The sequence below is a fragment of the Hemitrygon akajei genome, chromosome 13, assembly GCF_048418815.1.
Source record: "Hemitrygon akajei chromosome 13, sHemAka1.3, whole genome shotgun sequence".
Classification (NCBI taxonomy): Eukaryota; Metazoa; Chordata; class Chondrichthyes; order Myliobatiformes; family Dasyatidae; genus Hemitrygon; species Hemitrygon akajei.
Window position 1 is genome coordinate 34,945,617 of NC_133136.1, and position 14,630 is coordinate 34,960,246.

General features: G+C 39.2%; 1 protein-coding gene across 1 annotated transcript in view; it reads left to right on the forward strand.

Moving 5' to 3' along the window:
- Window positions 1–14,630, forward strand: part of parp8 (poly (ADP-ribose) polymerase family, member 8) — a 374,464-nt gene that overhangs the window by 251,407 nt on the left and 108,427 nt on the right. Inside the window, exons 9-11 of the mRNA XM_073064384.1 lie at window positions 2,766–2,856; window positions 8,509–8,575; window positions 9,795–9,923. Coding sequence (XP_072920485.1) covers window positions 2,766–2,856; window positions 8,509–8,575; window positions 9,795–9,923 — 287 coding nt within the window. The remainder of the gene's footprint in view (window positions 1–2,765; window positions 2,857–8,508; window positions 8,576–9,794; window positions 9,924–14,630) is intronic.

Below are 14,630 nucleotides of genomic sequence, written 5' to 3' on the forward strand. Positions count from 1 at the left end.
AAGGATATAATATCATTAGAAAGAGTGCTATCGCCTGGCACCATTCACATCTACAGTGATGAAATGCTTTGAAAGGTTTGTCATGACTAGACTGAACTCCTGCCTCAGCAATGACCTGGACCCATTGCAATTTGCCTATCGCCACAATAGGTCAACAGCAGACACAATCTCAATGGCTCTGCACACAGCCTTAGACCACCTGGACAACACAAACACCTATGTCAGGATGCTGTACATCGACTATAGCTCAGCATCTAATACCATCATTCCCACAATCCTGATTGAGAAGTTGCAGAACCTAGGCCTCTGTACCTCCATCTGCAAATGAATCCTCGACTTCCTAACCAGAAGACCACAATCTGTGTGGATTAGTGATAACATCTCCTCCTCACTGACAATCAGCACTGGCGCACCTCACAGGTGTGTGCTTAGCCCACTGCTCTACTCTCTATATACACATGACTGTGTGACAAGGCATAGCTCAAATACCACCTATAAATTTGCTGATGATACAACCATTGTTGGTAGAATCTCAGGTGGTAATGAGAGGGCGTACAGGAGTGAGATATGCAAACTAGTGGAATGGTGCCACAGTAACAACCTGGCACTCAAGGTCAGTAAGACAAAAGAGCTGATTGTGGACTTCAGGAAGGGTAAGACAAAGGAATACATACCAATCCTCACAGAGGGATCAGAAGTAGTGAGAGTGAGCAGTTTCAAGTTCCTGGGTGTCAAGATCTCTGAGGATCTAACCTGGTCCCAACATATCGATGTAGTTATAAAGAAGGCAAGACAGCAGTTATACTTCATTAGGAGTTTGAAGAGATTTGGTATGTCAACAAATACACTCAAAAACTTCAATAGATGTACCGTGGGGAGCATTCTGACAGGCTGCATCAATGTCTAGTTTGAGGGTGGGGTGACTGCACAGGACCGAAAGAAGCTGCAGAAGTTTGTAAATCTAGTTAGTTCCATCTTCGGTACGAGCCTACAAAATACCCAGGACATCTTCAGGGAGCGGTGTCTCAGAAAGGCAGTGTCCATTATTAAGGACCTCCAGCACCCAGGCCATGCCCTTTTCTCACTGTTACCATCAGGTAGGAGGTACAGAAGCCTGAAGGCACACACTCAGTGATTCAGGAACAGTTTGTTCCCCCTGCCATCCGATTCCTAAACTGAACCCTTGGACACTACCTCACTTTTTTTAATATTCAGTATTTCTGTTTTTTTGCAAGTTTTTTAATCTATTCATTATATGTATACTGTCATTGATTGATTGATTTATTTATATTTTTTCTCTTTTATATTATGTATCACATTGAACTGATGCTGCTAAGTTAACAAATTTCACATCACATGCCTGATTTTGATGCTGATTCTAAAGAAGAGATTTGCCAGGAACTTGCCTGGAATGGAAAGTTTTAGTTACAGGAGAGATCAGAAAGACTGGATTTATTCTCACTATTAAATAGGAGGCTGAGTGGTAACCTTATAGAAGTTTAAATTATGAGGGGCATAAATATGGAAGGCAGATTATTCCTGTTTGTGTGTGGCACAGGTTTGATTTGAGAAGGTGGAGATTTAAAGGAGGTCTGAGGGGCAAGTTTTTTTGACTGAGTGTGATAGGTATATGGAAGGACAAGCCAGACGAGGTGGTAAAGGCAGATATAATTACATTATTTGAAAGACACTTGGACAGGTACTTTGATAGGAGAAGTTTAGAGGGATATTGACCTAATGTGTGCATGCCATTGATAAGCATCACAGTTGGCACAGATGAATTGGGCAGTCCTGTGCAATTCTGTGACTTCTTGATGAGTTATTTGGTAAATCATGAGACATTTTCCTTCTCTAATTCACCCATCTGACCTTTTATCAGTTATGAGAGTTGATAGTGATATCATCATATCATGAGCAGAGAACTTCTGTTGTCTTTTTCACCCATCTCAGAGAAAGCACCAACATGTGAATCATAGTTCATTCACTGCCTTTTCCAACTCACTGATACTACTTATAATTGTTAATTCACATACTGAAGCCACCCATTTCAATAAAATCAAGTACTAAAATTCTCGGTGAGGATGAATTGAGGAAGGACAGCAAGGTGTACAGTATTTATCCCAGTATTGAAATGTGAAATACTGGAAGCAACAAATCTTCTCCATCAATTCATCAATACTACATGCAGAATATATCTTTATCCCAAGAATGAAATCTGTAAAATTATTCTCTGCAACTACACACCATTGTTTAACTATATATGACATTCAGTTGAAGTCCCTGCCAACTATGTGCAACATGGGTGCTTCACTTAAGCATTAACAATACAGAAGTGAAAATTGTTCTATAGATGATTTGAATGAAAATTCTGAAGTGAATAGAAAATAAGAATGGAAATTAATGGAAAGTTGAGCCAATTTCTTTTTTATTGAAATTGTAAAGGGCAAGCTTTATCATAAAAATCCCAATTTGATGTTTTTTGTGTTTCTTCCCAACTGGAGCATCCACTTCCTCGCAGTAGATGGTGATGATGAATGATAACAATTTCAAAGGAGCCAAGCATGATTGAGTTGTTGGAAAGACAGCTGAAGCACTGTCAAGTTTAGCACATAAAGGAGATATGAAAGTGTGTTTGTTATAATATACTGTAAAATGAATGAAGTGTGTACTTAGTGTGATCATTCATTATCCACTTCTGATGGATCTTGTTACTTTTATATTTCTGAATAAATTGCTTTCTTTCTGCTTGCCTGGCTTTTTGACAGGAGGAGATCGCTATTGCATGGGATGTTATTCGCACAGAACCGGTGATTGTGCGACTGCATTGCTCTCTCACGCAGTATTTAAATGGTCCAGGTTAGTATGGCTTAAATCCTGTAGTTTGGTTAATATGAAACTTAACTTCTGGTTTTGCTACCTGGCCTTTTATTTAAATATTTAAATAAACTATAGAAGTTGAGAAGAGGAGCTTATTTTTGAATCTGGACCTCTAACAAGCAAGTGTAGTTAGAAGGCACACAACCTGTTCATAATTTTTGACCATTTAGAATCATTTAAGTTTATCACTCAACTTTAAAGAGGCTTATCGCTGGGACTCCAATGCCAAAGATGTTGCTTAACAGAACTACTTAAATTTCCTTCCGTATATTAGTGAGTGAGTATCCCTATGTGGTGCAGTTCTGCACCAAAAATATCTTGATTCTGAATTCCCTGATTCCAGGCTGTATAGCACTAATGCTGTTGGAAAATTTGAGAGATCCCTTTTCATGTATCTCTGGCTACATACCATCATATAATTTCATATAAAATCATCTTAGGGGCCAAGGTACTTTTGGGAAGCTACAAAAATAAACATCCTCAATATTTTCTTCACAGTATAAATTATCCTCTTACTGCTGTTCTTTTGTGAATTTTGGGGGGCATTTTTAATAATCTTCTGGAAAATTTGAGTATACTAGATTTTTTCTCATGGTTTAAATAATTTCCTGTCTTAATTTTTCTCTCAGAAGTTATTGTAGTGAGCCAAGCCGAGCAAAGCCGGAGGTCTGTAAGCAGGCTATCTGGGAATATTAGGTCAGCAGCAAAATTCTGGTAATGCTGGGTTTGGAATGAATTCCTGAGGATAAATTGCTCGTTAACAATTCTCTTGAAAAATACCTTCCTCAGTCTATCGGTGCTGAAATTCACAGTAGTTCTGACTGGGTCTACAGGACTGAAATTATAGCTCCAGAAAACTTGAAGTAAAGGTAATAGAACCATTCAGCAGATCTAGCACCAAGTGTGGAGAGTAGAAAGTAAAATTGTTACTAGTCCTTAAAAAAAAGTGGACATGAAACGTTAAGGTTACCTTTTTCAGCAAGCTCATGTTTGATACAAATTTCACTTTTCATAGTGTTCATTGATCATTAGTTTAACAAGAATTTGTGTGACTTCTCCTTGAAACTCTATGTTTTTTCTTCCACCAAATGAACCATTAATATATCAGAATACTTCAAGCTCTTGAAGTAAAGAAGGAGCCCCCATTATTTACTAAAAGATCTGAGAACTTGTTCTGGGACTCCACAAAATGTCTGAGTGTTTTCACTGCATAATTCCCATTTTGTAAAAGGCCTGACAGCCACTTGAGCTATTCTTTCCAACATATCAAGAATTTCACCATCCTACATCAACATGTTCATAGACGCTTGCTATTTCTGACACTCTGCTCTGACTTTTGATCATTGAATTATATTGAATAAAATAAAGTTTAAAATATTACAATTTTGGAAATACACAGTATATCAGACCCCGGCTGCTGTCTAAAGGTCAAAGTAAATTTATTACCAAAGTACATACATATACAACTCTGAGATTAGTTTTCTTGTGGGCATACTGAATAAATCCATTGAATAATAACCATAACAGAATCAATGAAAGACTGCACCAAATTGGGCATTCAACCAGTGTGCGAAATACAGCAAACTGTGCAAATACAAAAAGAAATAAATAATATTAATACATAAGCAATAAGTATTGACAACATTAGATGAAGAGCCCTTGAAAGTGTGCTCATAAGTTGTGGTAACAGTTCACAGCTGGGGCGAGTGAAGCTGAGTGATCTTATCCCCACTGGTTCAAAAGCCTGATGGTTGAGGGGTAATAACTTGCTGAACTTGGTGGTGTAAGTCTTGAGGTTCCTGTACCACCTTCCGCATGGCAGCAGTGAGAGGAGAACATGTCCTGGGTGTTGAGAATCTCTGATGATGGATGGTGTGACAGTGTTTTGTGTAGATGAGCTCAATTATGGAGAGAGCTTTACCCGTGATGGACTGGGCAGTATCCGCTACTTTTTGTAGGATAATAATCAAGACAGAGTGTTCATCACTCTTGATCAAAACTCCTAAATTATTTTAAAAAGTGCATTTTGTACCAAAAAAGTTAATAACTCATCCCCTTCTAACTTAGGCCACAAACTTATCAATCCCCCTGATGAGTTATTAACTTCAAACTTTCTGCATAATCACTCAAAGAGTTGAACTGCATGTGCGTGTAACGAGAGCTGTATAACACATCTCCTTCTACCTTAGGGCACGAACTTATCAATCACCCCTGCTGTGGACACTTTCTGGAGGTCCAAGATCCGTATGCTCCATGACCGCTGGACTAAGTGTGTAAATGTAGGAGGGGACTATGTTGAAAAATAAATGTGCTAGGTTTTCTAAAATTGATTCCTTCTACCTTAGGCCACAAACTTATTAATCACCCCTCGTATTACTCAGATATAATGATAAATTTATCTGTATGTGCTTCCAGAGAGACGTCTTTAGAAGCAATAACCATATATTGAGGATTCAGGCAGGCATAATCATGAAGTTTTTCTTGCGTTAAAACCTGCAAACTCTCCCATATAGACAGCTAGGATCAAGCCAGACCTTTGAAGGAGGAAATAAGGAAGGCATAAAGGCACCATGAGAAATCCCTGACAGATAAGATAAAGAAGAATTTCTGAAGATTCTTAACTGGGTAGCCGGGAAAAAAAAGTACATTCCCTTTTAGATCAGCACAGAGCCACAGGAAATGTGTGAAGTCTAAAATACTTTACCCCAATATTTACCGTGGAGAATGCGTGGAAGCCCATGAGTTCGGGGGATGGAACAGCAATATGTTGGGTTTCATTAACATCATGAAACATTCTCGGCCACACGGTAGCGTAGTGGTTAGGTTAACACTTTACAACACATATGATCACAATCAGGGTTCAATTCCTGATGGCATCTGCAAGGAATTTGTAGGTTCTCTTCATGACTGTGTGGCTTTCTCCCAGGTTCTCCAGTTTTCTCCCACATCCCAAGATGTACAAGTTAGGGTCAGTAAGTTGTGGACATGCTGTGTTGGTACCAGAAATATGGTGACCCTTGCAGTCTACCCCTGCACATCCTTGGATCATCTTGGCCATTAATGCAAATGATGCATTTCACTGTATATGTGACAAATAAAGCTTATCTTTAATCTTTGAACGAGGAGATAGTGGAGGTATTGAAAAATCACTAAGGCCTGGCCAAGAATATTTGTGCTGAGAAGCAAGGAAGAAAACTGTTGAGTCCTTGTATCTCTGGTAAACACAGGTTAGGTATCAGAAGACTGGAGGATAGCCAATGTCATGCCTTTATTTAAGAAAGACTGTAGAGATAAGGGAGGTAACTAGGGGCAAGTGAGCCTTACACCAGTGGCAGGGAAACTAGCAGAAGGGACGCTGAGAGATTAGGTTGACTTGCACTTGGAAAGGCAATGACTGTTTAGAGATAGTTAGAAAAGTTGTGTGCATGGAAAATCACGCCTCACAAATTTGATTTGAGGTTTTTGTTCTGAGGAAATAACCAAGAAGATTGATGCGGATAGGGTGGCAGACATTGTCTACGTGGACCTTAGCATGGCCTTTGAAAAAATACCAATTGTAGGTGAGATCACACAGGATCCAGGGTGAGCTAGCCAATTTGGAGTCAACAAAGTCAGCTTGGTGGTAGGAGGCAGAGTGTGGGAATGGAGGGTTGTTCCTCAGATTGGAGGCCTGTGACCAGTGGCCAGTGGGATCAGTACTAGATGCTCTTTGTTTGCCATATATGTTAATAATTTGGATGAGAATGTAGATCATGATTTGATAATCATGATTATGAAATATGAAAATAACACCAACAATCAGGTTAGATGAGGATCTACAGTAGGTCAACTGGGGAAGTGGGGAAGGGGAATCTAACTCGGGCAAGTGTGAAGTAATTCATTATGGGAAGTGACATCGTTATAGGACATGCACAATGAATAGAAAGGCCCTAAGAATTGTTGTTGAATCGAGATATCTTGTGGTACAAGTACAACATTCCTTGTAAACAAGATATTGAAAAGGTGTACGCATACTTGCCTTCATTGGCTATGGTAATGAAGGAAAGAAGGCTAAGATGTGACATGGTATAGGTATATATAATGAGGAGAAGCAGAGTAGATAGCCAGAGTCTGTTTTCCATGGTAATAGTGTCTAAAACTAGAGGCATAGGTTTAAAGTGAGAAGGCAAATATTACAGGTGATCTGAAGGGATATTTTTTTCAGATATCTGAAATGAGGTGTCAGTTAAGGGGATGGAGGTAGGAACGCTAACAATATTCAAGATATATCTGGATAGGTATATGAGCAAGGCATAGAGGGATATGGAATTAATTAAGAGGGAAATGGGATTTTTATAGTAGGCAGTGTGCTTAGCATTAACATGGTGGCCCAAGTGGCCTCTTTCTTTGCTGTACAACTGAATGATTTTATAATGTTTCCCATATTAATCTTTTATATGAGATTGCATTTGTTCTTTGGTTAATCACTCTTTTTACACAGTTTTTGCAATGGGTTTACCGATTGTTAAATCTTCTTCAAACCTGATTTAAATAATCAACATTGTTGATTCTGAATACGTGAAATAGTTTAAAGTCTTTTATATCCATGGCAACAAGAAAGGCAACATCATTGCATCACCGGTGCAAAAAGAATGCCTATGTTTAAATAACAAGCTGAAATCTATAGGTAGCACAGGAAAGTCAGCATAAACAATATACCCTTTCCTTTTACATTTTCCCTTCCTCCAATCTTCCAGAAACCCCAGGAAGAGAGTAAATGCTAATTTATTCCATGCTGGTACAAAATCCATGACAACAGCCATCAACAGAGGCAGTAGATATTTATAATAGTGGCTGGGCATTGATAAATGAATCACTTCATCCTAGATTAAGCTGAGTTTGCCACTTCCCTGCAGCTACTTAACCCGCATCTTTAAGTTTCTCCTTGGCTGCCGGTAATTTACAAGAGCTTAACAAGCAGAAGTAAAGTTCATGCTTATTTCTTGCTTCTTATTATTGTTTGTGCATTGAGATTGAACTCAGTACATACAGGTAAAATACAGACAAGAAGTCCATTTGTACATTCTGACAGTACTGTGGGCACTTACGATTTCTCTTTAAAATTAACAGACAGGGAGGTTTGGCCCTGTGACGCACCGATCTGCAAAATGAAAGCTTGTTTCCATAGAAACAGAGGCAGTACAAAAAAGAGAGGAGAGATACTTACCTATATGGTTGTGATAGATACCAGAGATTATGTCATATTTTGTTTCATTTTGAGATGTGTTAAATGGATGGCATTTGATGTTATTTATGAATGAGATCTGCTGACCTATAAGCTCGGAATGAATGAGCATTAGTCTACTTCCCACGTGTCAAAGCTGATGTCCCACAGCTTGTAATTTAAACTACTGTATTTAACAAATTCGTTCCCTTGGTCCCCAATTTATTGTAATTGAAGCTGTGACACAGTAATCATTCATTCCCAGTTAGTAGTCAATTAAACCTGCCAGTGAATATAAATAATTTACACAGATGCAAGGTATCTGTAGCTCTCAAAACCTTCTTGGTTCTAATATATTAAATACTATTATGTTTTTCATAAGGTTTTTTTAATAATACCCTTATTCACTCTCTGCTATAATTTTACAGTTCCAACAGTTGATGTTTTCCAAACATCGACAAAGGACCGGTTTGGATTGGGGCATCAATTGAAAAAGTAGGTCTTTTGGAAAATGTATTAATTATTTAAAGAACAACACAATAGTCTGCATTTCCATAGCACCTTCTGCTGCTGGAGTTGAACTGAAGCTTTGTACCTATTCAGGTGGAAATAAAAGATCCCATGGTACTTGAAAGATAGTTTCCTGGACGACAGTGGTCTCTCATCCTGCAACATTAAAACAAATGATCTACTTATAATGATGTTTATGTTTGTACAATTATTCAAAGTGCAAATCTAGTCCTATGTTCTCCACATTAACATCATGCTTCCACAACAAAGAGAGATTAATTGGTTGCAAGGCATGTTGGAATTTCAAATGTGCTAGATTTATTGTAATATAAATAAGAAAATATGAACAGATGTTACTGACAGATGTAAATATCCATGCATCATATCTCACTCTAAATAGATAGCACTTTCTAATTCTGTCTAATGTTGTTGCCAATTTGGATGGAAGCCACTGGAGGAATTATGAGCAACAAACACAACATGCTAAAGGAACTCAGCAGGTCAGGCAACATCTATGGAGAGGAATAAATGGTCATTGTTTTGGATCAAGACTGGAAAGGAATGAGCAAGAAGTCGGAATAAGAAAGTGGGGAGGAGGGGAAGGAGTATAAGCTGGCTACTGATCAGGTGAGGGGGAAGGTGGGTATCTTGGGGAGGGTTGAGAAGCTGGAAAGTGATAGGTTGAAGTGAGAAAGGGCTGAAGAAGAAGGAATTTGAAGTGGACCACAGGGGAAAGAAAATATAAGTTGTAGTTCAAAGTCTCCGTTACAATTGTATCACCATTGTGACTGCACTTCAAAAGCTAGAGAACCAGCAGACTTGCTTAGTGAAGAGCTACAAAAGATATCCCAAACAGCAGATTGCTGAATAATCCATCAGTACCTAAAAATCAGAGAATTTTTTATTCTCAATCTAACAGAAATTAAATCAAGGAAGAACAAAAGGCTTTTAGTTATGTCAAGGCAAGAAAGCAAGGTTCCCAACCTGGGTCCACAGACCCCTTCCTTAATGGCTTTGGTCCATGGTATAAAAAAGGTTGAGAGCTCTACAATATCAGAATCAGAATCAGGAATCTTTTTATTATAAAGGGATATATAGTTAGTGCAGGAGAATGGTGTTGAGCAGAAGATCAGCCCAATTTTTGTTGGAGTAGGTGTGAGGATCATTCAACAGATTTGACAGTTCTATTTTATTCCTCCCTCAGAATCATGCAGACTTTTGTTACACACCAGTGGAAGCAGAACAGCAAGGAGAAACTGAACTGTCCCCATGGCAAAAAGATCAGTGAGAAGAAAGTGAAATCCCCACTGCACATATTTTCATCTTTGCGCAGGTAACGTGATAAGCTTTGAGAAAAGAGAACTCTGCTGGTTAATCAATAACTGAGTTGAACATTAATTCATTATTTTCTGGCAACAAGCTCAACTTAATGTCCATTCTGCCAGCATGTGGGAATTATATCCTTAGAAAGTATGCTTAAATATTAATGGAAGTTTTTTGTCTTTTTTTTAGCTATGCTCTTGAAGCATGAGGCTGAATAATTGGGCTAGTGCCCCTTTGATATTTTTTTACCTTCAAGGTTTCCCTTTAGGATTCTAAACTGTTTTCAGCAATACTGATTAAACAGAGAACTGTAGCTCTTTCAGCACATAATAGAAACACACAAAAAGTACAATATAATTGCAGCAATACCTTCTAACCCCTGTATGGCTACAGCATCTCAATGAACTATAATGTGCTGTTTGCCCTTCTAATTACTTGTTGTATTTGTTTGGGGACACTCAGTAATTCATGTAGAAGGCTCCCAAATAGTTTTACAGACTAATATTTGCTTTAAAAAATTCTACCTTTCTGTTCTTTCAGTCAAAGTTAGTGTTTCACATATTCCCAGATTATTTTTCCATCTGTATCATTTTTGTTTAATCACCCTTATTAAACAACTCTTATTAACCACTCTTGGTTTTGAAAGCCTCAATTATTCCAGCACCCACCTGTTTTAGGAGAGATATGGATTTCTACCATTTTTTGTGAAGTGTTTTCTGTTTCTTAAAGGGTTTAACAGAATTTTAAGATTGTGAAGTATTGAGTTGTATTTTTAATGTACTAATTTATTTTTAATGGATTATAAGTCTCAATAATATTAACAATCTTATTGAACTCTATGATATACCCAAAGTTTATGTAATTTAATTTGCTGACTCTCCACACAGATTTTATGTTTAAACTCAAGGAAATGCAGGAAGGAATTATTTGAAACAAGGGATTAATCTCTCAGAGACACAAGAGATTATAGCAACTGATTACTGGGGCAGCAAACAATCTGTTAGAGGTTGATCAGCATCTGTAGTGGAGAAAGGAGTTGTTTATGTTCTAGGTCAAAACCCTGCTTCGAAACTGAGAGCAGATATAAAGGAGAGAAGGGAGTGGTGAGATATGAGTCAGAGATCATTGATGGACTGCGGAAGAGTGAAGGATGATGGGCAGATAGGGCCAGGTGGGGAGAGGAAGGCGAAACTAGAGATACAAGGAAGGCAGATAAATGGGAAACCATGTTGAAATCTGATAATTAAAGAAAGTTATACTCGGAACCATTAGGGAAGACGTGAATGGCAGAAGGGTCAACATTCAGATGGGCAAAGTGGGGAAGTCTATGGATAAAATGTGTAGGTGGATAGAGTAAGTGGAGAGTTGAAAAAAACTAGGTGATGGAGAGGTGGGATGGGAAGGGGACAAAAATGGAGGGACTGGAGGAAGCCAGAGTGGAGAATTACCTAGAAGTGGAAAATTCATACCACTGGATTGTAGATAAGCCAGGTCAAATATGAGGTGATTTCCTCATGTCTTCATTGGACTTCAGCCTTGCATTGTACTTATCAGACTCATGAACCCCTCAGCTACGTCCAACTTCACCGTCCTGTTCCTCAAAGGTGAACAGATTGGTGTGGGAATGGGAAGTAGTATTTAAACATCATGCAAATTGGATCTCAGGATAGTCATTGCGGACAAAGCATAAGTGCTCTGTGAATTGATTAGTTATTACAATTGGTCTGGCTGACATGGAAGGGAACACTAGCCAGGATGATGGCAGAATAGTAATGGCAGGAAGTTCTGGGGGAATTCAGAAGCCCAAAGATGAAGAAGTATTCTAATTGGAGGATGAGGCAACCGTGGCTGACAAGAGAAGTCAAAGACAGCATAAAAGCAAGAGAGAAGCATATAATACAGCAAAAATTAGTGGGAAGTTGGAAGCTTTTAAAAACTAACAGAAGGCAACTAAAAACTATAAGGAGAGAACAGGTAAGCTAGCCTATAATATAAAACAGATAAAAGTTTTTTTCATTTATATAAAGAGTAAAAAGGAGCTGAGAGTGAATACCATACTGCTGGAAAAATATGGTGGAGAGATAGCAATGGTGGCCAAATAAATGGCAGAAGATCTTAAGTATTTGGTGTCAGTCTTCCATGTGGAAGACACTAACAATATGCCAGGGGGCAGTATTGAGCGTAGTTGCTATTAATTAGGAGGAGGTGCTTGGGAAGCTGAAAAGTCTGAAGACGGACTACACCCCAGGGTTCTGAAAGTAGGAGCTGAAGAGATTGTGAAGGTATTAGTAATTATTTTTCAAGAATTACTAGGTTCTGGATTAGCACTCTTTAAGAAGGGAGGGAGATAGAAGAAAGGAAATTATAGGCTAGTTAGCCTGACTTCAGTGGTTGGGAAGATGTTGGAGTCCATTATTAAGGATGAGATTTCAGAGTACTTAGAGGTGCATGATAAAGTAGGCCAAAGTCAGCATGGGGAGATTTTACCTGTCAGATCTGTTGGATTTCTTTGAGGAATTAACATGCAGGTTAGACAGTGGATGGTGTTCATTTGGATTTTCAGAAGCCTTTGTCAAGTTCTCAGACATGAGACTGCTTCACAGGTAATAGCCCACAGCATTACACGAAAGATACGACTATGGATAGATGATTGGCTGACCGGCAGGAGGCAAAGAGGTTTTCTGTTAGCTGCTGGTGACTAGTGGTGTTCTCCAGGGGTTGCTGTCAGGACTGCTTCTTCTCATGTTATATATCAGTGATTTGGATGATGGAATTGATGGCTTAGTGGCCAATTTTGCAGACAAGATGAAGATACGTGGAGCAGCAGGTAGTGCTGAGGAAGCAGTGGGTCTGCAGAAGGACCTAGAGAGGTTGGGAGAATAGGCAAAGTAGCTGATGAAATATAGAGTAGGAAAGTGTATGGTCATGCACTCTGGTGGAAGAAATAAAGGCATAGACTAGTTTCTTAAATGGAGAGAAACTTCAAAAATCAGAGGTGCAAATGAACTTGGGAGCCCTTGTGCAAGATTCCCTAAAGGTTAATTTGCAGGTTGAATCAAGTCAAGTCAAGTCAAGTCAAATCACTTTTATTATCATTTCGACCATAACTGCTGGTACAGTACATAGTAAAAATGAGACAACGTTTTTCAGGACCATGGTGTTACATGACATGGTACAAAAAAACTAGACTGAACTACGTAATAAAAAAAATCACAGAGAAAGCTACACTAGACTACAGACCTACACTGGACTGCATAAAGTGCACAAAATCAGTGCAGGCATTACAATAAATAATAAACAGGACAGTAGGGCAAGGTGTCAGTCCAGGCTTCAGGTATTGAGGAGTCTGATAGCTTGGGGGAAGAAACTATTACATAGTCTGGTTGTGAGAGCCCGAATGCTTCGGAGCCTTTTCCCAGACGGCAAGAGAGAGAAGATATTGTATGAGGGGTGCATGGGGTCCTTAATAATGCTGTTTCCTCTGCAGATGCAGCATGTAGTGTAAATGCCCGTGATGGCAGGAAGGGAGACCCCGATGATCTTCTCAGCTGACCTCACTACCCACTGCAGGGTCTTGCAATCCGAGATGGTGCAATTTCCGAACCAGGCAGTGATGCAGTTGCTCAGGATGCCCTCAATACAACCCCTGTAGAATGTGATGAGGATGGGGGGTGGGAGATGGACTTTCCTCAGCCTTCGCAAAAAGTAGAGATGCTACTTGGCTTTCTTTGCTTTGGAGCTGGTGTTGAGGGACCAGGTGAACACCAAGAAATCAATGGTAAGAAAGGCAAACGCAATGTGAGCATTCATTTCAAGAGGACTAGAATATAACAGCATGTAATACTGAGGCTGTATAAGGTATTGATCAGCCTGCACTTGGAGTATTGTGAGCCGTTTGTGCCCCTTATGTAAGAAAAGATGCATTGGCATTGGAGAGGATCCACAGGAGGTTTGTAAGAATGATTCCAAGAATGAAAGGGTTAACATATGAGGAGCAGTTAATAGCTCTGGACCTGTACTTGCTGGAGTTTAGAAGACTGAGGGTGGATCTCATTGAAACCTATCGCATATTGAAAGGGCTAGATAGAGTGGTTGTGGGAAGGATATTTCTTATAGCGTGTGTGTGTCAAGGACCAGAGGGCCCAGCCTCAGAACAGAGAGACATCTGTTTCGAACAGAGATGACGAAGAACTTTTTAACGAGAGGGTAGCAAATTTGTGGAATTCCTTGACACAGACAGCTGTGGAGGTCAAGTCATTGAGTATACTTAAAGCGAAGGTTGGTAACTTCTTGGTTAGCCAGAGCATCAAAGGGAGAACGTAGGAGAATGGGGTTGAGAGGGATAATAAATCAACCACGATGGGATGGCAGAGCAGACGCGATGGACCTCACTCATCTTCTACATATGTCTTATGGTCTTAAGTACCTCTGTAAGGTCTCCTCTCAACTTTTTTCCATTTTAAGGAAAAGCACCCCAGCTTTTCCAATCCTTCCCTCATCCTTGAAAACATTTTAGTAAATCTCTTCTGCACCCATTCAATGTTTAATAAAATGTGCAGTCAGAAATGGACACACACACACAGGATCACAGAAAAGTTATAGCTTGGAAGAAGGCCATTCAGATCATCAAGTGAAGTATTAAATACCAGAAGTTGCCCTTCTCTTTAGCTTTTGCTGCTACTTAAAAACTCTTTAGATTCAAACCTCTGCAGCTGTA